This window comes from Trachemys scripta, chromosome 3, assembly GCF_013100865.1.
Source record: "Trachemys scripta elegans isolate TJP31775 chromosome 3, CAS_Tse_1.0, whole genome shotgun sequence".
In the NCBI taxonomy this organism is placed as follows: Eukaryota; Metazoa; Chordata; order Testudines; family Emydidae; genus Trachemys; species Trachemys scripta.
Genome location: NC_048300.1, coordinates 32,990,976 through 33,018,918, shown reverse-complemented (window position 1 = coordinate 33,018,918; position 27,943 = coordinate 32,990,976). Strand labels below are relative to the sequence as shown.

The window sequence follows — 27,943 nt, the reverse complement described above, 5'->3', positions numbered from 1 at the left end:
CTTTCTTTAAGCACTTAGCTACAACTAAGCCTTTCTGATAAGACCTATAATATAATGCTAAATGTCAGAGAAGAATATCCAGTGATAGGAGGTCACTTTACCTCTCATCCTAGATCTTTGCTTTTAATTTTTAACTAGGGTGTCTGGAAGCTTGTCTCAGATATGGCACTGTATAAGTATTATTGTTAACTACGCATTTCCTCTACCCAAGGAACATTCCTCAGAATGTGAATTGGATGCATGTTTTTAAGAATTTGAGAGAAAAATTATGGCATGACGCAGTAGTCTGAAGCAGTTGTCTAGATTTGAGAATATGCTCGCTGTTTATAACTAGGTAGATACAGCATTTAAAATATATAGCTAGCTCTCTCTTCAAAGGAAAAGGTCAGATCTGTTTTCTCACAAATTCAACAAAATAATGAATGATAGCTTAGTAGTACAGTAGTGGATCTGATTCACAATGCCTTATTGTTTGGCTTTCTCCTCTGTTTAGACAGCATTCCCGCTGTTGAACAGATTTTAAATGCTGTGCATTGTTATTATTCTTTGTTATTAATATTATTATATAGCACTGTATATGTGAGTGGTGCTTTTAAAGACCTATAAGCACAGTTCCTGCCCTAAATAATTTACAATCTGAGGCCTTGGTCCTGCATCAGAATGTGCTAGAGCTGACACCTGCACGTATGCAGAGTCTCAGTGAGCTCACTAGGCCTTAGCATGGATGCACGCTAGTGGATTCTAAAGCAGGATGAGGGTTTGAGGTCTATAATTCATGGCTGTGCCCTGGAGTAAATCTTTTCAGGACTCACCCTTAAAACAGACACAATCCAGACCAAAGGGGAAGAGGAGAATGGGATTGACAAATCATGTGGTCCTAAATTGTTCTTGTTACACCCACTTCTGAGCAGATCTAAGTAGTTTTTTCCTTTTTGGTTGTTTTATGCTGGTTGTATTTAAGTCCACCTGTTGTTGACCAGTGTAGGTGTCAAGGTCTGAAACTTAACACACAACTAAACTGGGAAGTTTTCAAATGTTGTCTTTTTCATGACTCCAGTTTGAATTGGACAAGCACAGCCAGGAAATTTTTGGGCCCTTGGGGGTATTTGTAAGTCCAGGTTCCTTTGCTGAATCATTTATAAAATTCAAAGACATTTTATTTTAAGGGCAGGATTCTGCTACCCTGACTCGCATTGCTTTACTCCATGAGTAACTCTAGTGATTTCTACATTGAAAGCGTAACTGCACTGGGTCCAATGTGGATACAGTGGTAGATGAATGTTCATATTAAGCAAGAACCTCAATGCAAGATTTCAGAGGTGTTATGTACAACTTAAGGGAGGACTCTACACAACAAAACAGTTTTAAGAAGCAGCCTGACTTCGGAACACTTTCCCTGGCCCCTGCACGTGTTACAACAGCTCAGCTCCCTTTAGAGCAGGGATTTATAATTCTACATCTTGCTGCACAGGAGAATAAACATGAAAATGTGCTAATTTCCTTTAAAACAGGACATTTCACCTATATATCCCCCATTTTAACTTTTTTTTTTTTCTCCAAGTTCCCACTAGATCTTTTTTCAAAGCTCTTTACACAGACTAAATTCCTATTGAAACCTATGGGGTACTGAAAACAAGGCTCATTAATAGGAACGAAAATAAGCAACATTTTTTGCATTATGCTGTTGTGATCACACTGCTTTCCTTTCTCAATAAATATGCTTAGTCTCTTCAGTCACATTATTTCCTGAAGTCTGGCCCAAAGCCCATTGAGGGCAATGGGAGTCATTCATAATGACAGTGAATAGTAACAGGACCAGGGAAAGAGCCAGTGAATGGCTCTGTAGTCTGGTAGTTAGGGCATCCTCCTAGATTGATGTGGTAGACCCAAGTTCAAGTCCCTTCTCCAGTGACTGCTCACTTATTTATAAAAAGTGCAACAGCTTCAACAGGAGAGACATGTTGACCCCAAACAGAATAACTCATAGCCCAGTGAGTAGGACGCTTTTCTGTAATATGGGAAACCCAAATTCAATCTCTTCTCCACACCAGGCCGAGGGAGGAATTGACCCTGGGTCTCCCACTTCCCAGAGACTACCCTAGCCACTCGGCTAAAAGTTTATAAGGCAACTCCTCATCCTCTTTTCTTCCTCTTTTCCCTCATGGCGCTATGTAAATCTAGTCCTCCTTGGCTTTTGTCAAAATGCCCAACATTTAAATGGAAAAGAAAAGAATCAGGTCAAAACAAAACATTTAGTTTCTACCCAAGTCAAATTTTCTTTTTTCTACTTCTTGATTCACTGAAAATTTTTGAAAATTTCATTTTCAGACCCCGCCCCCCCAAAAAATCTTTTTTTGTTGTTGTTGTCAGAATGACTAGTGAACTTAAAAATCCATTCTTCATTTAGCTCTGCTCCACACTTGGTTGTGATTATTGTTGATCTAGTGGTTAAGTCATAGGACTAGAACTTAGAAAACATGGATGTCAATTCCTGCATCTGTCACAGACTTGGGCAAGTCACTTAATCTCTCGACTTCAGTTTCCTCATTTGAACCTGGAAATAATACTTCCCTACATCACAGGGGTGCTGTCAGGGTAAATTCATGAGTATGTTTAAAGTGCTTTGAGATCCTTGGTGGGAGATGCTATGAAAGTGTAAAGTGTTATCATTTTAATTGTATCATAAACCATGTTCAGACGTAGCTAAAATCAAACGTGGTACCATCGTTACAGTCATGGTGTCACAGTGTTCACAAACGAGGTTGCTGGCTATACAAGGGAAGTAGCCTGTTGGGCTTGTCTGTACTGCAGTTTCTGTGAAGTTCCACCACTGTTCTAGCACAAGTGTAGCTCCGTTGGTCGAAGTGCTAGTGTAGACTGTCTGCTGGTATTTCTACCACTGTGTCATCATGATCTGCTCTGAACAGGGTCAAATAATGTGGTAGTAAAAGTGGCTCTGGCTGTTCTACACCAGCATCCCACTGTTAGTAGTAGCACTGGTGGAACTATAGCTATAGCACTGTGGGGAAGGTTTGGTAAAATCCCAAGTGTAAACACACCCTAGCAGGGCCTCGCCTGAACCTGTTTCGGCTGAGACTTTCCAGATTCAAATAATTGAGTACCCAAATCCACTGTGCAGCTTTGAAAATCACAGGTTTTATCTCCTGCATAGTTCCCCTCAGACCTATTCCAGTCAGTTCCCCAAGAACTCAGCCGGACTCTGGTGTCATCATTCAGGTTCCTTTATTTGGCATACAGCAAAACTACACTGAGTTGATCAGACTCAAGTGTAGGGGGTTGGTCTAAGGTGTACCACACATCCAGAGTTACGCAGCAAACCACTTCCTTTATACGCATTTACACATTACATTACATTTACTATACATTGCATTACACGTTTTGGGATTGGCTGGTCACTTTGTAGGAAACAATCCCTGTACAGCATGTTCTGTCTGTGCACACACTGTCCGTGTACAACTTACTCTTTACCGCATCTTTTGTTCTAGGCTTAATTTATCCATTCTTATCTTGTCCACTGTAAATGGTTCCCTATATGTTCCCCCTTATTTTACCTAGTACAGCCATTCTGCCTCCAGCCTGCTGATTTATTTACCTCCCTAATTCTGTATCCCAAGAAAGGCCTCATTCATGTCCAATTCGTCCTGTAGTATAGTCCTTTCTATATTATCAAGAGCCTCTGTGCCATGGGGCAGTTCTTGAACATTGTGAAACACACTTTGATTTTGCTGTGTGGACTGGCTTAAACTGTATTATAACCTTATTCCCAAATTGTGCTTCAGCCTTGGACTTTTCAGATCCCACAGCATAGTGTAGACAGAACTTCAGTGGGAGTTTTACCATTGACTTCCATGAAGCAGAGTTAGGTCAGTGCTGAATGCTTTGAAAATTCCACTCTAAATATAAGAACGGCCATACTGGGTCAGACCAAAGATCCATCTAGCCCAGCATCCTGTCTTCTGACAGTGGCCACTGCCAGGTGCCCCAGAGGGAAGGAACAGAACAGGTAATCATCAAATGATTCATCCCCTGTCACCCATTCCCAGCTTCTGGCAAACAGAGGCTAGGGACACCATCCCTGCCCATCCTGGCTAATAGCCATTCATGGATCTATCCTCCAAGAACTTACCCAGTTCTTATCTACTAATGAAAACTACTCTCCCTTCTAAACTGTAAGGAACTTATACTGCACTTTGATTTTATTTAGATATACCTTCTTGTATCTGCAATTACCACAGGCTGAGGACTTATTTTGGCAGCTTTTTTTTGTAAATAACCATTTAAAGAGGGGTTCATCATTTTAGAAATCTGAGAGAAAGGGAATAAAGATATAAAGCTGCAGTAGGAAGAGAGCCTGAGACATAAGCCCTTGTATCAAAGTCCTGGTATGAGGCCTGAGGCCTGGGCTAAAGTAATAGTCGAAGCTTTACTGATATAAAGCAAAGACAAGCTCTGAGCAAAAGGCAGGACCTGTTCACAGAATCTAGCAAGAACAGGGCTGATATTGAAGAAATACACATTCCTAAGAAATGGTAGGCACAGAGTACTCACACAGACACGTTCCGATACCAAGTGGCACCAAAACATCCCGATATTAAGGATGGTACAAAAATATTCCCCAAGTATAATAGGAACACACTGACTGCTCCTAAAAGATAAGGTCAGAATTACAGTGCATAATAAAAATGTTTTAATTGAACCAACATATACAAGGTGATGGGTAATAACTAGCCATGTCCAGGGGCAGTAATTAACTATGTTAGAGGGGCAGTATTAACTAGTTTGTATTGGGGTATAAAGATGTATCTAAGAGGGAGTGTCTTTGTTTAGCCTAAGGAGGAATGGAAAGTCTTGCCGTTCACTGATCTGGTCCATTGTTACGGTCATACATGTATTAGTGGTCTGGTAGAATCTGTGGGATACTAGTACTGTGCTTGGTTGATAATAAACCTGGCCTGGTGCTTTTGTCTCTTGATGGATTTTGTGGTCTTTGGGTGGTTTGCTTGAGGTCTGCTGTGCCAGCTGTTTGCACAGAGCTGTGGCAGCACACAGGGACAACACAGAAAGAACACACACATTTAGCCACACTGGTGACCCACGACTGCTGATCTGGTAAGTAAGCAAGCTATCCTCTGTAGGAATTGCGATCTAATATCTTGCATGCTTCTTTTTTAGGTGCTGGTTTATTTTTAACCATCACTTGGTTTCTTACTTGCCATTGCCTAATATCATGGCTCTCATCAAATGCTTGATTCATTATTTGCTGCTCTACAGCCTGTTGTGCTGCAGGTGCCTCTTAGACTGTACCCAACCAATATTTGAGACTGTTTTTTAGGTGGTTGTTGCCAGTGTTTTTGTAGTTTCCCAATCTGGGGGGTACGCAGCAGGAGTCTGATACTGTAGCCAGATGTCATTCCAAAAAGCACCAGCTGCACACAGTTTAAGCAGGTAAAACTAACCAAGAGGAGTGACAATGAGAAGTTTTCTGTAATGCACTCATCTCAAGGTGAACGCTTCCATCTGTTATAGACAACTGTGATGTGCTGCTATTGAATAAGATGTAAAAATGAGATCCTGATGACTTGCTGTCAATAAAACTCTTATCACACTTTTTGCTGCAGGATGGGTGTTAATCTAAGACTCAGTTGTTCTCAACCAGTGTTATATGTACCCCTGGCGGTATGCAGAGGTCTTCCGGGGGATATATCAACTCATCTAGATATTTGCTAGTTTTACAACAGGCTCCATAAAAAGCACTAGCAAACTCAGGATAAACTAAAATTTCATGCAGACAATTACTTGTTTATTACACTGAAATGTAAGTTCAATATTTATATTCCAATTGATTTATTTTATAATTATATGGTAAAAATGAGAAAGTTAAGCAATTTTTCAGTAATAGATTGCTGTGACACTTCTGTATTTTTATGTCTGATTTTGTAAGCAAGTCGTTTTTAAGTGAGGTGAAACTTGGGGGCATGCAAGACAAATCAGACTCCTGAAAGGGGTACAGCAGTCTGTAAAGGTTGACAGCCACTGGCTAGGTCATTGGTTGTCAACCTTTCCAGACTACTGTACCTTTTTCAGGAGTCTGATTTGTCTTGCATACCCCAAGATTCACCTCACTTAAAAACTACTTGCAAAATCAGACATAAAAATACAAAAGTGTCACAGCGCACTATTACTGAAAAATTGCTTTCTTTCTCATTTTGTCTGTATGAAATTTTAGTTTGTACTGACTTCGCTAGTGCTTTTTATGTAGCCTGTTGTAAAACTAGTAAAATATCTAGATGAGTCGATGTACCCCGTGGAAGACCTCTGCGTACCCCCAGGGGGTAGGTATACCCCTGAATGAAAACCTCTGATCTTGGTGACCTGACCAGATTCCAGTTTGGTTCATTACACACTGTCTGTCTAAATTTGCCTTGTAATTTTAATTGGATATAGTTGTGACGTGGTTCCTAGGTGCAGCCTGGACTGTAGGACTGCTGAGCCCTCTGTCCCACCAATCTGGGCTCCCTCTCACACTGTGATGTTGTTGGCAAGCTACTAACCTTTGGCAGGTACTGCACTTACACAAACATCCAAGGACTCACCCCACTGAGTTACATGAATGCTTCTCCCAGCCACTCATGAACCAACAATAGAGAGGCTCCAGCCAGTTCCCCCTAGTTCCCCAGCCTTGCTCCCCTAGAATATACGATCTTGCCCTGATCAGAAGCCTGCCTAATGTAAGTTCATTAACCAGTATGTCCCTCCCTTGATGTGGAGAGGACATACACTAGCCTTTGTAAACTGAGCTGAAATTTCCCAAGCAATGCAACCAAAACACACTGTTTTAGGTAAAATATAAAACCAATTTATTAACTACAGAAAGGTAGATTTTAAGTGATTATAAGTAGTAAGTGTAGAGATCAAAATTGGTTACCTAAATTAAATTCACAGTCTGAGTTCTATAAACTAAACAGGATATTAATCGAGGAGTGTCTCATCCTGATAGGTCAAACAGGTCACAAATCTTCAATGCACAGGCTGTAACTCTCCTCCAGCCCGGGACCACCTGACCTAGTTCAAAGTCTTTGTCCTCCAGATGTGTTTCCAGGTGTTGAGTTGTGGGGGGAGTGAGGCCAAGTGATGATGTCACTCTCCTTTTATGGTTTCTTCCAGCTTACTGGAAAGATCTTTTGGTGTGACGTGAATCAAGCAACCTCCTTTGTATACGTGCGCTCTCTGAGAAGTCTTCATTGTACACAGTTCCTGGGACAGCCATTGGGAGTGTGGATTTCTTTTAATGGGCCATCAGTGCTTCCGACTACTCCATTGTAGTACCTGAAAGGCTGGTTTTGGGTGTTCCTAACCTCACAACATATTTCAATAACACACATACACAGCAAAACTTCATAACTTCACATACAATGATAGCACATACAATCCAACAGGATATGAATGTTCAACAGATCAAGATTTTCAAAATGATACCTCATAAGGCATACGTCGTATATAACATATCAAAATTATATGACAGTGGTGAATATAGGGGTTCCAGGGTATTGCTTTGAGGTACAGAGTACCACAACAGTATCTTTCATTTCCCATCCTAATATTCAGTGTGCATTGTGAAACCATGAGATACATTTTAAGTTTATTTGTAAAATGCTTTGAGATCTATTTGCATGAAATGCACTATCTACGTACAATATTGTTATCATTAAACAGGACCAGTGGGTTTCAGTACCTAGCCAGAGTGTGTTGCGTTATTAAATAGTGCTTCATTGGCATCAGATATAAGCCATAATACACCAAAGCCCCAGTACAGCCATAACTTGTCAACATTTTTCTTTAAATTGTCCACAAATAGTCATAAAACGTTCTTTAAAATGGCTATTCAGATGTCTATTTTGGAGTAAAATATTGCCATCTTTGTGGCTAAATCCAAGTCAGCTCATTAATGCCAATATGCATCGCTCCGTCCATCCATTTTCAGGCAAAAATAGCACTGCTTACGGTCTTTTTTTTGTTTTTGTTTTTGTTAACTTTTCTACGCCCTGATCAAGGAAATCACTTAAGCATACACTTACATGAGACTAACCCCAGTGAAGTCAGTGGGACTACTCATATACTTAGGTGTGTGCTCGAGTGCTTTCCTGGACTGACACCCTAGATTGATGAACACCAACCCTATAATGAGATTTGCTTGCTGAGCTTTTTGTTGTATTTTTTGGTGTGGGTGCGGAATGCTATTTGATGTGAGGTAAAAAAAAAAAAAAAGCAGCCAAACAGAATCTTTGCTCATTTTGCACTCTTACTGCTTTCACACACACACACTGGGTCAGATTTACCTCTGTGTGTGTTTAAAAAATATAAGATTTTATTGAATTCCATTCTTGTACTGACCCTCAAAAAGGCAGACTAAGGTCCTGCTCCTGCATCTGGAGAGCTCATTGCAAGATTAAGGCCAGAGTTAGAAACTTCCTGAAGCTTCCCGTCCTTGACAAACCCAAACCATATTTTCTGTTTAGAGGGGAGCAAATTCACAGCAAATCACTTGCTCAAAATATTTCACTTTTTTTTTAATTGTTTCTGAGCAGCATGTGATTTTCACACCTGCATTATTTATTCTAAATTATTTCTGTCTGTAAATTGTCTATGAGCAGATCATTGTGAGAATTCATGATTTGAAATTTGAAATATGATGATTAGTTTTGATTGGACAGAAGGTCATGCAATGTGGTTCTGTTCCCTCACTGGATGAGCACAACTCCTTGAATGAAGTTTTTAGTGTGAATACTCATGATTACAAATATGTAATTTGTTTCCCACAAATATCTTTTGATAACTGTTAACCTGTTGCTGTTTTCTCAAACATTTCTGCCATTAAACTTCTTTGTTAGAATGTTTGTGGAATGTAACATGGAAGGAGCAGGAACACGGTTGAAGCCAATTAGCTTTAAAATTCAATGAAATGTTCATAGAAAAAGTCTTGCTGTAGGTGCCCAGCTCTTCTTTCTCTTTGTTTTAACGAGTGTAGGGTTTACCTATACAGGAAAGTTATACCAATATAAGCTAAACTGTGAATTTAAACTGCTTTAGTTAGACTAGCATAACCACCCATGTGGTCACTCCTACTCCAATATAAATATACCTTTTTCTTTAACTTATGTCACTTTGGAACGGGGGGGAATGCCACTTATTCAGGAATCAGAATATTCACCTGGAGAGTTATACCAGTATAACTACAGCAATTTAACTATAGAGGTATAACTTTACTGTAGTCACTGGTAAAAGTGTCCAGGATAGAAACTCCTAACCCCCTCACCCTGCCTACTCTCAGTGATACAGCATTTAAACATAACCAAAAAGGAGTAGTCATTTAAGAACATCACGCAAGCTCAGTTTAATACAAACCAGTACAGTGTGTACACAAAAAGAGGAGCAGCATCTGTTTTATAAATATGATCCATGAAAGGCTTCCAAATGTCTCCTCTGTTCTTCAAATGTGAATGTGATTTTCTCATAGGAAGCCATCTGGGATAGGCATGCTAACAACTCTGTCTCATTCAGAGTGCCATTGTTTTTCCTATGCCTCAGAGTGACTTGCTTTATGTCGTTAGGCTAACTTTGGAATGATTATCCTTTTTATTTTCTATTCCTTTAAAAAGAGTTTGTTGCATAGCAGATGTGCATCACAAGTGGTCTGGTTTAAACATGCTGCTTTTGCCTTCCTGTTAGAAACATCGTGAAAGGAATGAGAGACCTGCGAGAAGTATTACGGACTGTGGAAACAAAAGCTACTCAGAGCTTCAAAATGGTAAGGAAATGTATGGAAGGGTTTAAAAATGGGAAGTCAGTTTAATCTGCTTTGTGGATAGTTTATTTCTTAATCGTTGTTGTGGAACAAGATTCCCCCAGCCCTCCTCTGACTGATGCCCTTGTTGGACGTTGTGGTGACACATTTAATTCAGACACACAAGCCCAACAGACACACCTGAGCAGATGGGTATTTTCTCTGCCTCTCTTTTGAAAGCATTGTTCTGTTCAGTGTATTTTTTTATTTGTAGGTTATTTTATTTTATTTTGCACACCAAAACAATTGTAATGTGAAACAAAATATGTCCTGTATTTCTGGCATCCCTGGATTATCCAACTGATAATGTCTGTCTTAGTCTCTCTTTCACACTCAGATGCACATACGCTTTTTCACATTAATAGATAGATTCAAATACATAGCTCTGCTTTTTTCCCTCCTGGAACTTCCCGTGCTTTTGGATTTAAGGCGGTGCATTTTCTCTCTGTGAAGCACTCTGTTGAACAGTGTAATTGGGGATGATACTTGGGGATAGCCATTTTTGTGTGCTGCCTTTCCAAGGGCCTCTTACAAATGGACACATCAGAATTTACTTGTGCATGTTAGAGAGCAGCCAGAGACTGTCTCAAGTTATGGAGGGTTTGTTCTTGGGGGAGCTGATAGTTTATTCGGAGGTTTATATTTGTGTGTGCTTCAATTGTAATATTAAAAATATGGAACATGGGGAAGTAGCAGGGACATTATTGATGTGCATCATTAACCAGTGGCTAGCCCTGAAATGGGAGTCTTTCTGGTACTTGTCATAACTCATATAGCATGGCTAGGTGGAAAAAGGCCACTTCTCAGGAATGGATGTCAGTCAAAGTTTGGATCTGTCCTATTGTTCTCATTCCGGGCTTTGTCTCCCAGCAATGGCTGGTAGTCACCCAAATATATGATTAATGTTAACTGGCCTCTTCTTAATAAGACTGCTGTTACCCATGCTATTGGTCATGGATGAAGACCCTTAAACCTGGAAAGTCATGGTCTTGTGTGTTACTGAGACCTGGATGACTAAACTGGCCTTGTGTTGGTTCAACTTTGTCTGTCTGTCCATATATTCGATCCAAAATGAGTCCAGGAAAGGCTGAGGAAGAGATGTGGCTGTGCTTTTGACCTATGATTTTAGGTTCAGGAGATACCAGGTCCCAAGGGTGGTCTGATCTGAATGTGTCCACCTACCATACAGATCCAGGGCTAAAATGAGTATAATGGACATGTACAGAATGAGTGTTCCGGGTGTGTTCCTGATTGAGTCCATGTCCGGTCTGGTCCCTATTCACCGACATGTGTCGTTCTGGAACTTCTCTGTCCACTCTGACAATGTCTCTTCTGTGTCAGCTCAAGATCTCTAGGTCACCAGATGGTTTCTAGCTTATTCCATACTCTCAGGAGCTTAACTTTGTGCTGGGCATGGAAATGGGTGTTTTTAAAAAATGATACAGTTGAAATGGTCCCATCACTTTCCAGACCAAGATCAGAATTCTGGGGGATTTTATTGCTCAACCATAACATTGCTCTGCTGAAGGGCTGATGAGCATAACCATTTCTTGTCCCCAATCTCTGACACATTGGTACTTGGATGCTGCTTTCCCTGTACTGCAGGGTGAGCTGTGTCGCATAGGAGAGATTAATCCCCAGGGGAAGATTAAGAGGTGTTTATACCACTATACCATTGGACTTTTTAAAAAAATGAGCTGTTGAGAGGGGATTAGGGTAGGAATATACTTACTTAAACTAGTTTTTCAAACACTAAAATTAAACACATGAGCATATTTCGCTTGTAGGCTGACAATGTACTCGAAGCATAATGATGCTCTTTTAGCCAAAGGCAGTAATAATATAAATCAGAGACTTGGATTGTTCTAATTTGTTTGGTTTTATTCAAAACAAAAGTGAAGCTAATTTACAGTGCTACTGCACTGTACATTAAAGTCAAAGCAGACTCCAAGCATTGGGGGCCTGTCGCTTCTGAGCTGTTTTATCCCAATCATAGTCATAGTTTCATGCAGAGCTGCAGAGATCTTAGTGATATTAGTGCAGTTTTCTTATCCCCAGGGCTTTAGAAAGAAATGTCAGAGAGTTGGCTCCTGAGGGTGAAACTGACTAAATGATTGTATGCTGAGATGATAAAATGATATTGACTAATATCACTGTACCATAGGGTATTTTGCTCAGGTTTACATGTTATAAAAAGTATAGAAAAGGCTGGTTACTAGCAGATAGCTTTCCGTCATTTGTCAGTATGAAGGCTCCAAGGAGTTATGTGGAGCAGTATTTTTCCACAGCAATACCAGCCATTCACATCAGTTTGCAATTATCTGGATATAGAAATGAAACCTTCCTTTCCAGTTTTCAAGAAACTCTGCACATTATTGATATTGCATCATAACTAACAAGATGATGTCCTTGTGTGACGAGATGGTCAAAAAGGAAACAATAAAAGTCCTCCGCAGCAACAGGTTTTTGTTTTGTTGGCAGTCTGGTAATAGGAACTTTCCATAGGTATAGATAAACTAGATTGAGATTGGAGAGGTCATTCCTACTATTTTGACATTAGAATACATCGTGGGGAGCAGCTAGGACTCACATATTAGGATTTATAGGTATACTTACCTTATATGTAAAACATACTAATGCGGCAGGCCTAGTTGCTCCCCACCATGTATTTTATATGTAATATTGTGTGTGTGAGAGTACATATACGTGTTATAATCTGCATATGTTCTATGCAAAAACCAATGGGATGCATTGGATACATTTGAACAAAAAGGCAGGAAATGCCAGAATAAAGGTTCCTCCGATTCACTTCAGCTTGCTCACAACATTGTATCTCCTGGACCAGATGGTGACATGCCCTTATGTTGTGGGAGTGAGGGTGGGAGATGCGTAAGGTACCTTTGTCCCATGTACTGCCCTAGGAAGGGCATGTCACAGTTCCCATCCCTGCATAAAGTTTTTGTTTTGTTCTGAAGTTATTTAGGAGAAAAAGAGTAGTAATACTCAAATAGGTTGTTTCTCTTTCACTGTTGTATAATTCAAACAGCTGAAGGGATTGTCCTTTAAATGTAAAAAAAAAATTTATATATATATATATATATATATATTTATATATATATATTCCCCCCCTCTGGGCTGAGACTTTTTCAAACTGAGAAAGCTACGAATGTGGTTAGAGCCAACTACTTGTAGTGTAGCTGGGGCCTGAAATATCCATGGGGGAATCACTTCTCACTTGCTTGATCGAACATGTCCCTTTTCTTCCAGAAGTTCTCTTACTCTTTCTCTGCCACTTTAGAATGGACCATCCAAACTTCTAGGGCCTGATTTTCAGAGGATCTGAGCACCTGGAGCTCCTAGTGACTTCAGTTGGACTGTTAGTGCTCAGAACCTCTGAAAGTCAGGTCCCGAGTGTGTTTTGTACTCATGTTTCCTGTGTGAAGACATGCCCCCTGCATGTGAAAGCCTTTGTAAGGTGCTTTCTGTTGATCTGTAGACAGCTGCCAAACAGCTAGCCGAAGTGCTCCTCCACTCCTTGAGTGAAGATTGTTACTGGAGCCCCTTATCTGATCCTCTACCTGAGTTCATGAACAAGGAAGATAACTCTTACGTTAGCAGTCTTCTTCGGCGGAGACCCCAGCTATACACAGGAGACAAGTAAGCCCAGCTCTTTATTTTGGTTTCCACTCTGAGAGGAAAAAGTGTGGCTGAAGTGTCCCTGAATGCCAACTTGGCTACTGACCCTGTAGTCTTGTTGATTTTATTTATTTATTTTAACTTCTAATCAAAATGCCTTATGAAAAACCCTGACCTAAATCTGGAGTATGTAGTTATTTCCCATGAATGGAGAATATCTGACTAAATAGCCATCTCAATTGTGGAATGGGTCAAAATAGTCCATTTTAGAATACGCACTAGAGCTTTTAATTGTGTGGCTCTGAAAAAGAGGGTATTATATAGCAAATGAATCATAGATGAGATGTTTCAAGTTACTGGTCCTCTTGTGACATTAAAAATAGAGACTGGTGGGCTAATTCCTGATCTTGTTTATAAAAAAGTTTTTGTCTTTCAGCCTGTACTGCCCTCAAGACAACATAGAAGAGGCTCTTCTCCTTCTGTTAATCAGTGAATCTATGGTAAGCTAAAATGAGTATTTAATAATGATAGCAATAAGGGGTATCTAGCATTTGTGTGTCAAGTCTTCTGGAAGTTTTTGTAAACTGCAATGAATCCACATGATTACAGAATCTCCCCCAGACACCTGGAAATAAATAAGTCAGTAGTAAGGCAGGAACCAATTGTCTTCTCTTAATGACTCAGATTTTATTATTGCTTATTAAATGGATATTCAGTGAAGGGCTGAGGGATCCTTCAAGAAAAGAATGATTTGCCAGTATTGTGGTTTAGAAAATAATGTTTCTACTCCTGATATTGCTGAAATGCAGTTTGTAGGAGATTATTAGGAAGGGAAAACAAACTGTTTCCTCTCCACACAGGCTTTTTTACAAGCCTTCTCGTGTTTACAAATGACAATTTTGCAGGCAACAAATGAGTTGAGTGTGCAACTCAAATTAATGAGGGATCTGCTATGCTTTGATGCACAAGGCATATTTGTTAAAAAGTACACATTTTTGTGAAAAAAGTGCATTAGTCTGTTTGGGGGCAACTGTAATTGGCAACTCTAATCTTTGCAGGTTTTCTGTACTGTTTGATATGGTGATAAAATAAATATTTCCTTTATTAAAGGCTGCAAAAATTGGTATTGTCTGATAACTGTTAGCACCAGAGCAACTTTGCAGAGAAGTACACTACAGACATGAACTTTTTTTAAAAACCCAACTTTTTTAAAGGGAAAACTTCATAAACAAGTAATGCAGAATTAAATAAGTTACCTTTGGTAAATTCAAAGCTAAGCACCGATGTAATTTAAAAATATATGTATACTTGGGAATGAAAAGAATGGTAAGAGAATGTGACCAGACCCAGCCAAGACCTTATGCGTCTCAGTACTCATATTGACTTTGTTGGGACTAATGAGCTTAAAGTAAAGCATGCACTTAAATGCTTAGCAGGACTGGATCTGAGCTGTGTGAAACAGAACTTCTATGTCCACCATAGTCGCATTGGATTTCTGACACCCTTTTCCTAAACCCTGCCCTGATATTTACCATTGTAAGTCTACAGATTTACCTTTTTGAACTTCTCTGTGAATTTGTTGGTCATAAAAATGGAAGACTAGTAATAGTGTCTAAAGCCAGGCATAATGCAGATATGTGCTGCTCAGCCTTTGCAATGTTCAGTAGTCTGTCCATGCACCTTAGTCTTTATCTGAAACATCCCTACTCTTCCAGCCCTGAATGGCCTTTGACTAGCTACAGTCATAGTGAATAAGGGATTTGTGTTATGTGCACAGCATTCTTAATGGACCACATGGAAACCACCAGGTTTATAACTTATATTTATAACCATTATAACTTCAGCTATATGTGAACTCAAGTCTCTTAAAGAAGAAAAACGAATAAAAAAAATCCTCTCTACAGAAGAGTATCAAGTAACCTTTAATGTTTTGCATCCTCTTAGACCCTGGAAAATGGCTTTTCCTCATTGATGTTGTCCAACTCATTTAAATGACTGTACAATAGGTATTATTATTTATGTAGCAGTTAAGGTGTGTTGTGTGCTTTAAATACCCCATAACAATACTGGCCCTTGCCCCAAAAGAGTCAGTTTACAAAACTTTACAGTATAAACAGACAGCTCACAGACAAACAAGAGAGGGAGAGGATACAGTGTATTTTTTTCCTCTTCTTTTTAATTATGGCCTCTGGATCTTTCAGTAATGAACCGTGACTCTTTATGACCTTTCTTCATTTCCCACCAATCATCAAGTCTTCCTCTTCTCTCCACACAAACCCCTGGAAAAAATGACAACTCTAGCATTGCCTGCTCCAAACATTCAAAAACAATGAGTCAGGCCCCCAAAAGCCATGAGATTGGCTTAAAAATTGTAAGCTTTTTAAAAACAATACTAGCTTTGAGACTTTTTTATTGGCTCTCTGAGCTGTCTGAAGGCACAGTTGCTTCGTGTTTCCAACCTTTTCTCCGCAGCCACAAGTGCTAGAAACCTTTTTCTTTTGGTAACTGAAAGCTGATATTCTCTTTGAATCATTGGACTCCAGAAGCTAGGGCTTTAAGAAAGGCAACAGATATTTTGAGACTTGTGATAAAATCACAGTAGTTGGCAACCCTGCAGCTTGCTAAGGTTTAGGCCTGCTGTCTATGGAAGAAGGGAGCAGGCTTTTGGAGCAGTGAAGATGTTGACCACAAAGAGTAGCTTTCTCCTAGTGTCACCCTCTATAGGCCATCCCTGGGGAGGTCCTGCCTTATGTGGTCAGTGGGGCTTGGGGAGATGCCTCACAGGCCTGGTACACCAGAGTCTAAAAGAGGAGAAAGAAAGTAATGTCTTATTTGACACAGAATACACAGACTGCTGTATCATTTGGCAAATAGGCTCCATAGCAGAGTGCTACAGGAGAAGCAGGGTGAAAACAGCAATGTAGAGACACTGTGTTGCTCCTTCTTTAAGAGTAAATGAACAGACAAGTGTTTTGCTTGTTGCTGTTTTAAAGAATATACGTGACAAATAAATAGAAATGCAACCACAGGAAAAAATTGTCTAGCAGAAATAGTGGCTGCACGCTGATGCCCAAAAGATCTAAGTGACCCGTGGACATTTTTCCTGTAGTTCTCCCATTCAGCTACTAACAAGGGGAAATCTTGCTAAGTTTATGGCGTAATGTGAGATCTTGGCCATGGCAGCCTGGCTGCAGGCTAGTTGGAGGGGTGGCTGTGTTTTTTAATTTACTGAAGCCTAGGGGAGTAAGTTAACGAGAGACAAAGTCTCCCCCTTGATTGTAAAGCTAACCACTGTGAATAATACACATTCACTTTCCTACAGAGTGGAAAATGACAGTGATATATCTCCACATGCCAGTGAGCACAGGGCTCTTGTGTTTCTGGCTGCTTTAGTCTTTCTTTCAGTATTTACCGTAATCAACTCTCAAGATTAACAAAAATGTACAATGAGGTTGACTCATCGGGAGCAATCCAATCACACACACAGCTTAGGGTGCTTTGTTTTCCCTCTAACCTATCTCCTGGAGTGCTATCCATTCCAGCACGTTACAGTAAAAGCTATGTTTTCTGGCACTTTATCAACCACAAAGCTCTATTAACCGGCATTTCTGATATCTCCCAATACAAATCTTCAGTCTAATAACCGGGACTAGTATACTGCTCAGGAGGTTATGCAATTGCACATTCTGTACTCTTTTATGTAAGCCAGCTGATATCAGGGATTTATTAAAAAAAGCAGCTCCCAGGGAGTGTCATAGGGTCATTACAGATTCAGCCCAAACTCCTACCCCTTCTACATCTACAGTGATAATTGATGTTGATAATGATGACCCTGGGGCACTGCAAGATCCTGAAGTGAAAGCTTAAATTATGTTCGGTCTCGTTTTAGTGTTAAGTTTATTTTTAGTGATCTGGGTGTACGCCAGGCACTGCCCATAGTGATATGTAGTGTCATAAGATAACCTACTGTATAGAAAACTTTACCTGTATACAACTAAGTGCTTCAAGAAACCAACCATTCCACAGTGCAGTACTGCTACTGGATTGGAGTACCTGTATACTATTTTATACTTTATTCATTTTATTGTATTCTAATTCTTTGAAAATTGGTATTCCATTGGTAAGTATAACTCTTAGTTAACCGGAATTTTTGATTAACCTGCACCTCCATTCCTCCAACATGCTGGATAACAAAGCTTTTACTGTATTTAGAAGGTACAGAATGGCCATGTCACTGCTGTTCTCTGCAGGACTCTCTTGGGGAAAATGTCTGCTCTGAGTGTGAATGTTCCTGTGTCTCTTGCTCCTCTGGGTGTTGTGATGGGGCAAGGGCAGAAAGAAGGGGGAAGGGTAGAGAGAAGGGAAAGCAATGGTGGCTTGAGGGCTGATATAGGCAGACACCTGGGAGTCACAAAGGAGAACCATGGAGCAGGCATGGGGAGGCAAGAGGGATCCAGAGGGAAAGAGGGGGGGGGGGTAAAATGTTTTTTCAAAGAATAATTTTTCAAGTAACTGATGAGGGGAGCGTGTCATTGTTTGGGGGTGGGGGGGTTTCTACGTATTCTGATGAAGTTTAGATTATTTGTCTCTCCCTTTCTGTCACCTTTCTAACCTTTCATTCACCCAAATGAACCCCTGGCTATGTGGGGCCCCAGGACACCTCCATTGTTACAAGAACTTTCCCTGGCAAAAGCTTTCACATTAAAACCCCCATGGGCTTGATCCTCCGTTCACTGAAGGAAATGGCAAAACTCCCATTGTCTTTAATGGTGGAGAATCAGGGCTTATGCCAGTGTCCTCACTTTTTTCTTTCCTCTTATCATGTTTGCTTTTGAGAATAATTTTAAAAGGAATCTTTTTCCTCATTTCAATAAAAAGGAGGATGACTTCTAATTGTAACTGGGCATTATAAAGTATTACATTGACTGTGTCTCTGAGCCAAAGTGTGTGATAGTTTTTTGGATTGCAAAATAGCACAGTTTACAAGTAACACAGCAACTTTTTCTTTTTAAACTAGGAAATACCATATTCAGAATATATAGCACTTCACATCTGAGGTTCAGTTTCCTCTGGAAATGATCTCAATTGTGTTCCTACATGCTTCCTTTCTCGTTGAAAATGGGAATCTAATTTTCATGATAAGCAAAGGCATTCTAGCCTGATTGTTGAGTTTGCCAGATGTCCTTTACAATGCCAGCTGATATTAAGTTAGTTACCAGAGTTGACAACAGTATCCTCTTCAAAGAATCCATAGAAATAGACCAGACAGCCTAAAGATTACTGCAAATCACAGAGCCTATTGTGCTTGTTTGTTTAAGAATTGAAGGCCTAATTCTCATCCTCTTTGCACTGATCTTCATTGAAAATGTACAATAGCATACATACATCTCTCAGGGGTGTGGGAAATTCCCCCCCCCCTCCCCGAGGGACATAGCTATGCCAACTTAACCCTCCAGTATAGACAGCATTAGGTCAATGGAAGAATTCTTCCATCAACCTAGCTACTGCCTCTCAGGGAAGTGAATTTTCTACAGCGACAGGAGATCCCCTTCCCTTTGATGTAGGTAGTGTCTACACTGAAGTGCTACAGGTAGTGTCTGCAGCTGTGCTGCTGTTGCATTTTAAGTGTAGACATTGCCCAAGTAACAGTACATGGGCTTCCTAAAGGGGAGATCTGCTCCCTGTGGGGGGAAGACATCTTCCCTTCAGAACCAGAAGGATCAATGGGGCTTTCTTGTGGCCATCAATCAGCCCGAGGGCTGTAGAACCCTTTGGGCTGAGATATGCCCACCATGTATGGCAGGATTTGGCAGGTTGATCAGTATAGCTGTAACTCCACCAATCCAGTCCTTCCCCTAATTTAACCCACCCAAAACACTTACCCTGCATTTCTGTATAGTGCTCCCTGGCATCTTGCCCCACCCTGCCTCGGAGTGGGCTCCCCATATCCTGCTACCCACACCCTCGCGTAGTGGAATGGTACTGGTTCTGTTGCCAGCCAGGCATTCTGTGCTGGTGGGTGGGAAGAGAGAGTCAGGCAGGATTTTCCCTTAATGTAGTTGTATTTATTTTAATAACAATTCTCTGGAGTATTTTTTGTACTGTAATTGGCCTCACTGGCCAAAGGTTTCTCAGAGCCAGGAATGGAACATTTTCTGTTAGCTTTTGTGTGTTTATTTTAAAGTAATTTTTTAGCTGTTTATTTACATTTCGAATTTATTCCACTCTTGAGTTTGAGATTTAAAGCACAGCTTAAATTGCCTTTATTGAGTCCTTGGTAGTGTCCGCTTTTGTGGTAAGAGGCTGTATTACAGCATAGTCTCTCCCTGGTGGCTGTGGATCAACAGAACATAGCAAGACTGTCTGCTCATGAATGGGGCAGGGTAACTTAGGTTGATTTGGCTTTCTGCTCCGTCTCCTCTATCATATTGGAAATTAAACTGCCTGTATCCAAGACTAATAAATTAAATGCCATCATCCACTCTCATCTCTGATTTGAGTCCACAGTGGGGATTTGACCTTGGAGAGTCTGAGAGAGAAGAGAGAATGGTGCATGGAAACAGATTTTGGGACATACTCTTTACATATGTGAGCAATCCAATGGATTTCTGTGGGATTGCTTGCAAGAGTAAGAATAGCAGGTTTGACCCATTATCTACATATGGTGATAACATCTGGAACATTTCAGTCTTCCATTTCCTTTGCAATTCCTGACTCTGTAAAATTGTTCATTTGTAAGAAATTAGGGGAGTTTTTTGTTGGGGAGTTTCTTCAAATGGGAGTAAACCCAGTGATGACAGATCTACAATAGCCTACCAACTGTTATGAAACTTTCTCTCAAGATTGTTTTCTTGAGGGCTAGGGGGAGGGTATCTGTCATAGTAGATGAATGAGATACAAGATTGCCATTCTACATATTCCTGTCAGAATCTCTCCAAACCGATGTGCTGCACTTTGTACAACAAGCCTGAGTGTTGTCACATCTAGGGTGCAACACAAGGCTACTTTCTTTCTACAGACCCCCAAGGAAGATGGAAGGCAGAATATGCCCAGCATGTGCTTCAGAAAATACACCACTTACGTTAAAGCCTCTTGAATAAGCAGCTTTAGTCTGGGCAGCAGGACATGGACTGAGAGCCTTTTTCCTTTCCCTTGCGGGAATGCATGTTACTTCCAAGCTTGTGTGAGGCATTCAGATACTAAGGTGATGGGAGCTTTTCAAATGTCATCAGTTATTGTATTAGGTATCGAATATATTTTATTCCAGGTATACAGCCCATACCTGATTTATGTTAAACTTGTTACATTGTCTTTTTTTTTTTTCTGTCTTGCTTTTTGTGATATTTTCAGAATTAGTTCTGCTACAATAGAAGCCATTAAACTATAACCAGTAAAAGGTCTGATAGTCATATTGCTTTACCAAATGCCAAAACAAAGGGAAAATTTGAAAGGGCTATTCACACGCTGTTAACTTTCCAAGAATCGTCTGAGTTTCTCTGCTTCATTTTGCATACCCCTTTTAAGCTGTGGGAGTGGAAAACAGCCAATTTTTTGTTTGTTTGAGTTCTGTAGTTCTCTAGCAATTTGCAGCAGATATCTTTTTAATTGTCTGTGTATATTACTGATGCATTTTACTTAGAGGAAAGCACTTAGAAAACTTAGGAAAAAGAGTGAAGTGGTAATACTTGAGTATTATAAGTACTTGAGTGCTTTATGGGCCAGATCCTAAGTCGGTGTAAATGCGCACAGCTCCATTGGTTTCAATGGCACTGTGCCCATTTATAGCAGCTGAGGATCTGGCCCTATGTCTCCCAAGTGATTTACAGACCTGGGGGTAGATTTTACCTCTGTACAGGAATCTGTGCTGTTACAAGCTGGTGTGGAACCTGCCAGAGGGCCCTTCCACAGAAAGTCCACCCAGAGGCGGATTACCCTCAGTGTGCCCAGTACAAACAGAAAGAAAAGTCAGTACAGCCAGAGTCTGTATTAATTATTCAGGAGTGCCCACCTTTAAATAAAAACGGGGGCCTCCCCGAGGAGAAGCAGTGGTGGGAAACCCAAAGTCCATGCAGTGGCAAGTGGTCTCTGGGCAGAGGGCCCAGTGTCCTGGTGGATCCCTGTGATCTATGCATAGGAGGACCTAGGGGGTTTGTATGCTGAAACCATGGTTTCTTTCATGAGCAGTGAGGGGAGCATGCTTCTCCCGGCCTTCCACAGAAGAATGCAGTGGGAATTCTATAAGTGGAATGTCCTGGTCCCTACTTGAGTATTTCTGCATAGGGACTAACTGACTTTCTTCTCTGACCTTCATGTGTTAAGGAGAAACACTTTGGAGCAATGACTCAAATTTTCCCTTACTATCCATTCACTCCATCTGTCAGTTGTTCTAGGTGGGGAAATGCTCATGTTCTCTATGGTGGGACTATGAGTGCCAAAATGCAAGGCCACATGTGAACTAACCTATATACGGTGATTTCAGGACTTCCTAAGATAAAAATTGTAAATGAATATGCCATTGACATCTGCTGGAACAGCCAGCATGGATTTGTGAAGAACAAATCATGTCAAACCAATCTGATAGCTTTCTTTGATAGGATAACGAGCCTTGTGGATAAGGGTGAAGCTGTGGATGTGGTATACCTAGACTTTAGTAAGGCATTTGATACGGTCTCGCATGATATTCTTATCGATAAACTAGGCAAATACAATTTAGATGGGGCTACTATAAGGTGGGTGCATAACTGGCTGGATAACCATACTCAGAGAGTTGTTATTAATGGTTCCCAATCCTGCTGGAAAGGCATAATGAGTGGGGTACCGCAGGGGTCTGTTTTGGGACTGGCTCTGTTCAATATCTTCATCAACGACTTAGATATTGGCATAGAAAGTACGCTTATTAAGTTTGCGGATGATACCAAACTGGGAGGGATTGCAACTGCTTTGGAGGACAGGGTCATAATTCAAAATGATCTGGACAAATTGGAGAAATGGTCTGAGTTAAACAGGATGAAGTTTAACAAAGACAAATGCAAAGTGCTCCACTTAGGAAGAAAAAATCAGTTTCACACATACAGAATGGGAAGAGACTGTCTAGGAAGGAGTACGGCAGAAAGGGATTTAGGGGTTATAGTGGACCACAAGCTAAATATGAGTCAACAGTGTGATGCTGTTGCAAAAAAAGCAAACATGATTCTGGGATGTATTAACAGGTGTGTTGTGAGCAAGACACGAGAAGTCATTCTTCCGCTCTACTCTGCTCTGGTTAGGCCTCAGCTGGAGTATTGTGTCCAGTTCTGGGCACCGCATTTTAAAAAAGATGTGGAGAAATTGGAAAGGGTCCAGAGAAGAGCAACAAGAATGATTAAAGGTCTTGAGAACATGACCTATGAAGGAAGGCTGAAAGAATTGGGTTTGTTTAGTTTGGAAAAGAAAAGACTGAGAGGGGACATGATAGCAGTTTTCAGGTATTTAAAAGGGTGTCATAAGGAGGATGGAGAAAACTTGTTCACCTTAGCCTCTAAGGATAGAACAAGAAGCAATGGGTTTAAACTGCAGCAAGGGAGGTCTAGGTTGGACATTAGGAAAAAATTCCTAACTGTCAGGGTGGTTAAACACTGGAATAAATTGCCTAGGGAGGTTGTGGAATATCCATCTCCGGAGATATTTAAGAGTAGGTTAGATAAATGTCTATCAGGGATGGTATAGACAGTATTTGGTCCTGCCATGCGGGCAGGGGACTGGACTCGATGACCTCTCGAGGTCCCTTCCAGTCCTAGAATCTATGAATCTATGAATCCTCGGAAACAGAATTCCTCTTTTCCCACCAGGGGGGCACTGGTAATGTAAATTCCACTACACTGATTTCCCTCAGGGCCATTTTGTGGGTCAGAGGGTAATCCATCCTCTGCCCATTCAGATCCTTGGTCCTGCTAGTGAAGGAAGGGGGCTGGACTCGATGACCTTTCAAGGTTCCTTCCAGTTCTAGGAGATAGGCTATCTCCATTAATTTATTTTATTTTTTATCTGGGAAATAATTTTCTGTAGTAACTCAGAGCCCTCCCTATCTAGTGTCCCATCACGGCCATTGATATTTGCTGCTAGCAGTCACAGATCAGCTATATGCCATTGTAGGCAGTCTCTTCATACCATCACTTCCATAAACTTATCAAGCTCAGTCTTGAAGCCAGTTAGGTTTTTTGCCTTACTGCTCCCCTTGGAAAGCTATTCCAGAACTTCACTCCTCTGATGGTCAGAAACCTTCACCTAATTTCAAACCTAAACTTGTTGATGGACAGTTGATATCCATTTGTTTTTGTGTCCACACTGGCGCTTAACTTTAACTCCTCTCCCCCTGATGTATTTATAGAGAGCAATCATATCTCCCCTCAGCCTACTTTTGGTTAGGTTAAACAAGCCAAGCTCTTTGAGTCTCCTCCTCCTCCTCCTCCTCTCCTTTCCATTCCTCTGATCATCTTAATAGCCCCTCAAGCAGTCAGGAAAAGTGAAAAATACAGTATAATGTAGTTATAAATTCGAAGACAGAGAGAAAAAGGGTAAGCTTTTATGTGCATGCAAAAAATTATTGATATGTATTTGTAAGCTTAGAATTTTATGCATTCATAGATAAAATAAGATATGTTTGTCAATCCAAAACATACTGATAATTCAACCTTGAATTAAAACCAAGTAGAACATTTCCAAGGTTAAATAATGGGGCCTCTGATTCAGTTATCCTGATGTTAAAACAATTTATCTTGTGATTATGGAGTGGAGGTTTAATTGAACTGTACTATGTGTAATACATTGTATGAAAGCATAAAGTTTTGCTTCTAAGGTAAAATATCGCTGTAATTGTACAACTTCCCTGCTTGCATTTACATAACTGGGATAATAAATTTACAGAACAGTTCTAATGATAGCTAGGTATTACTAAGATCTAACTATGTTTCTTATTATCAAGCATCATTAGAACAGAAAAAAAGCTGCCCAACATACTCTGGTAGTCAGCTCCAGGGAGGTACACACTGTGGGTGTAGTTAGAATGTTTAACATTCAGTAGATAATGTAAGTACAAACTGCTTCCCCTAATAGACAAGCACATGGTCATCTTTATCTTTTTTTCAATATAAATGTTGATATTGACTTCCAGAAAGAATCAATATATATATTGCTCAGTCATTCGCAGAGCAGGATTGCACGTATAATCACCATGTCGAGTGTCAGCAGGGATCTTTTCCTTCCCCCTTTGAAATTAACGTTGTAAAGGGGAAATGAATGAAGAGGCAAGGATAAAACACAGCATCAGATTGCCCCAGTGGTGTGTGTATGTGTGTATAATCTGGGAAGGAAAGGAAATCCCTGTGAGGTTCTCCTCATGGAGGTTTCTCCTGAACCATTCCATCAGAGAGATGGGCTTATCTTCTGTGGAACAAGGTATGGGACTAGCCCCCAGACCTTGTGAATCCTGGAGGGTGATCTGCAAGAGGCCAGAGTATCCCTATTCACATGATGATCCATACCTTTGTCACCCTGCGGTTAGACTACTGCAGTGTGCCCTGCATGGGGTTGCAACTTAAACCAACTGGGAAATTGAAACTGGTGGAGAGGGTGACAACCTGCTTAGTAAGCAAGGTAGCTTGCCAGGAGTACATGGCATTAGTGCTGTTCTGTATTCTGTGGTGGGCTACAAATGTGGATTTTGACCTATAAAGCACTAAGGATAGGTCTACATAGCAAAAAAAACCTGTGGCTGGCCCGTGCCAGCCAACTCAGGCTCATGGGTCTCGGGCTGGGGGGGGGGCTGTTTCATTGCTGTGTAGACTTCTCAGGGGAGTCTGAGCCCTGGGACTCGCCCACCTAGCAGGGTCCTAAAGCCCAGTCTCCAGCCTGAGCCCAGAAGTCCACACAGCAGTGAAACAGCCCTGTAGCCTGAGACCCACAAGCCCAAGTTGGCTGGCATAGGCCAGCCAGAGGTGTCTAGTTGCTGTGTAGACATACTCTAAAGTACTTGGGTCCGTTTTGTTCTGAAATGGCCTTTGTTGATCTTCACAGCATACTGCAAGGGCTGCCTCCTTCCTTGAGGAGGGACAGGGGCTGATGTTTGTGGACAAAGGGCTATTATTTATTTTTATTATGAATAGGTTTGGTTTGGTTTGTATTTGCTTGGGGGTCAGGAGAAGCTCCTGGCTTTATTTTTATTTCATTGTATTTGTAATGTATAGTAAAGGCACCTAGAGCCCAGCACAGGCACTTGAAAAAAAAAATAGGGTGGGATTGTCAAAAGTGCCTAAGTGATTTAGGACCATAAGCCCCGTTGAGTTTCACTGAGACTTGTGCTCCCAAGTCACGTAGGTGCTTTTGAAAATCCCACCTATATCTACTATACTTTTAAATAAATACAACATGAAATCCTGGCTAATGTTCTAGATCTCAGTATAATTCATCTTGGAAATAGTAAACCATGAAAATGTATTGATTCACCCCAAATGGTTTTCAATAAACAAGTCACAATTTTTCCTGTATGTAATATTATAGTAATAAATGGTATCTCAAGTCTTGCAATGGTTATTTTTAATATCTAGCTAATATAAGGTACTAACTGACCTGTTTAATGTATAATACATATTATTACAGCAGTAACAGCCAATGTGAAGAAAATAAAGTGTTGTCAACTCTCACGATTTTATCATGAGTCTCGTAACATTTTCTCATTTTGAATTGCTCTCTTTCTAGGTAAAGGGCAGTATCTTCAGATTGAGAAGTTATTCTAAAATCATTTACTTCTGTAATATGCCATTTATTGCAATATCAAGACACCCCAAAGGGGCACGTGGCACTGATATGTAATATCGTTCTGTAAGCAGAAATTAATGGACATTCCCCAGTTTTGATGAATCCTCTATCTCTGCTAGTACATCAGTTACAAAATCACAATTCAGTAGTAGACAAAGGCCCACAATAGCAGCAGGGTAAGACTGACTATGACGTGAGGCTGATTTGCAGTTTACGAAATATGTGGGTGATTTTCCAGTGTAGCTATTTTTCACAAATGGTTGTAGCAGAGTAACCAAGGCAGAAAGCTGCCGTATAAACGTGGGAGGATTTAATTGGCAGTAAGGATCATTCTATGCAATTTTTCTTTAACCTTTTAGCCCAACCATGTTATCTTCTTTTTTAAAGGATAATCCTTAAGGAAAGTTTAACGGTTTAATTTACTTTCATTCTTGTTTGTTTAATATTTGCATTCCTGTCACATTGACCAATAAGTGAAGATTACTTCATTCTATTTTGGGGCCTTGATTGCAAGATTGATTTGAAACTGATTAAAAATTAAAGTTTCAATTTCATTTTCTGGTTCTCATACACTATCAGAGTGCAGCAAAATGTGTGCTGCAAATTGCAGGGGATTTTTTATAAACAAAATTGATTTTGTTGTGATTTTTTTTTTAAATTGAAATGTTGGTCTTAGAGTTTCTAAAGCTTGTTTTTACAAGACTTTACATTTTGGACTGAATTAGACCTGTCAGTTTCCTTTAACTATGGTTGCCATTTAGCCCTTTGTTAGCGATTGTGTTGGTTGTCAGTAATTGTGTTGGCCTCCTCAACTGGGGATTACAATGGACGTGAAGCCGGATATGAGTCAGCAGTGTGCCCTTGTTGCCAAGAAGGCCAATGGCATATTGGGCTGCATTAGTAGGAGCATTGCCAGCAGATCGAGGGAAGTGATTATTCCCCTCTATTCGACATTGGTGAGGCCACATCTGGAGTATTGCGTCTAGTTTTGGGCCCTGCACTACAGAAAGGATGTGGTCAAATTGGAGAGAGTCCAGCGGAGGGCAACGAAAATGATTAGGGGGTTGGGGCACATGACTTATGAGGAAAGGCTGAGGGAACTGGGCTTAGTTAGTCTGCAGAAGAGAAGAGTGAGGGGGGATTTGATAGCAGCCTTGCACTACCTGAAGGGGGGTTCCAAAGAGGATGGAGCTCGGCTGTTCTCGGTGGTGGCAGATGACAGAACAAGGAGCAATGGTCTCAAGTTGCAGTGGGGGAGGTCTAGGTTGGATATTAGGAAACACTATTTCACTAGGAGGGTGGTGAAGCACTGGAATGGGTTACCTAGGGAAGTGGTGGAATCTCCATCCTTAGAGGTTTTTAAGGCCTGGCTTGACAAAGCCCTGGCTGGGATGATCTAGTTGGGGTTGGTCCTGCTTTGAGCAGGGTGTTGGAGTAGATGACCTGCTGAGGTCGCTTCCAACTCTAATCTTCTATGATTCTATTATTCTAACTGTGGTAATGAATGTTTGTAACATATAATATATAATGATGACACAGCTGCAGTTTTATCATAATGAAATATACATGGTCTGTAAGACCTCCATATTCTGTCATTTTTATATGCTTGATTCCTGTGTTTAACCTTTTGACAAGATCTTTTCTCTGCAGTTA

General features: G+C 40.6%; 1 protein-coding gene across 2 annotated transcripts in view; it reads left to right on the top strand.

Moving 5' to 3' along the window:
* Positions 1–27,943, top strand: part of TTC7A (tetratricopeptide repeat domain 7A) — a 283,111-nt gene that overhangs the window by 47,740 nt on the left and 207,428 nt on the right. For both annotated transcript variants that reach the window (XM_034764410.1, XM_034764411.1), the window contains exons 6-8: positions 9,748–9,826; positions 13,359–13,519; positions 13,935–13,998. In XM_034764410.1, coding sequence (XP_034620301.1) covers positions 9,748–9,826; positions 13,359–13,519; positions 13,935–13,998 — 304 coding nt within the window. The remainder of the gene's footprint in view (positions 1–9,747; positions 9,827–13,358; positions 13,520–13,934; positions 13,999–27,943) is intronic.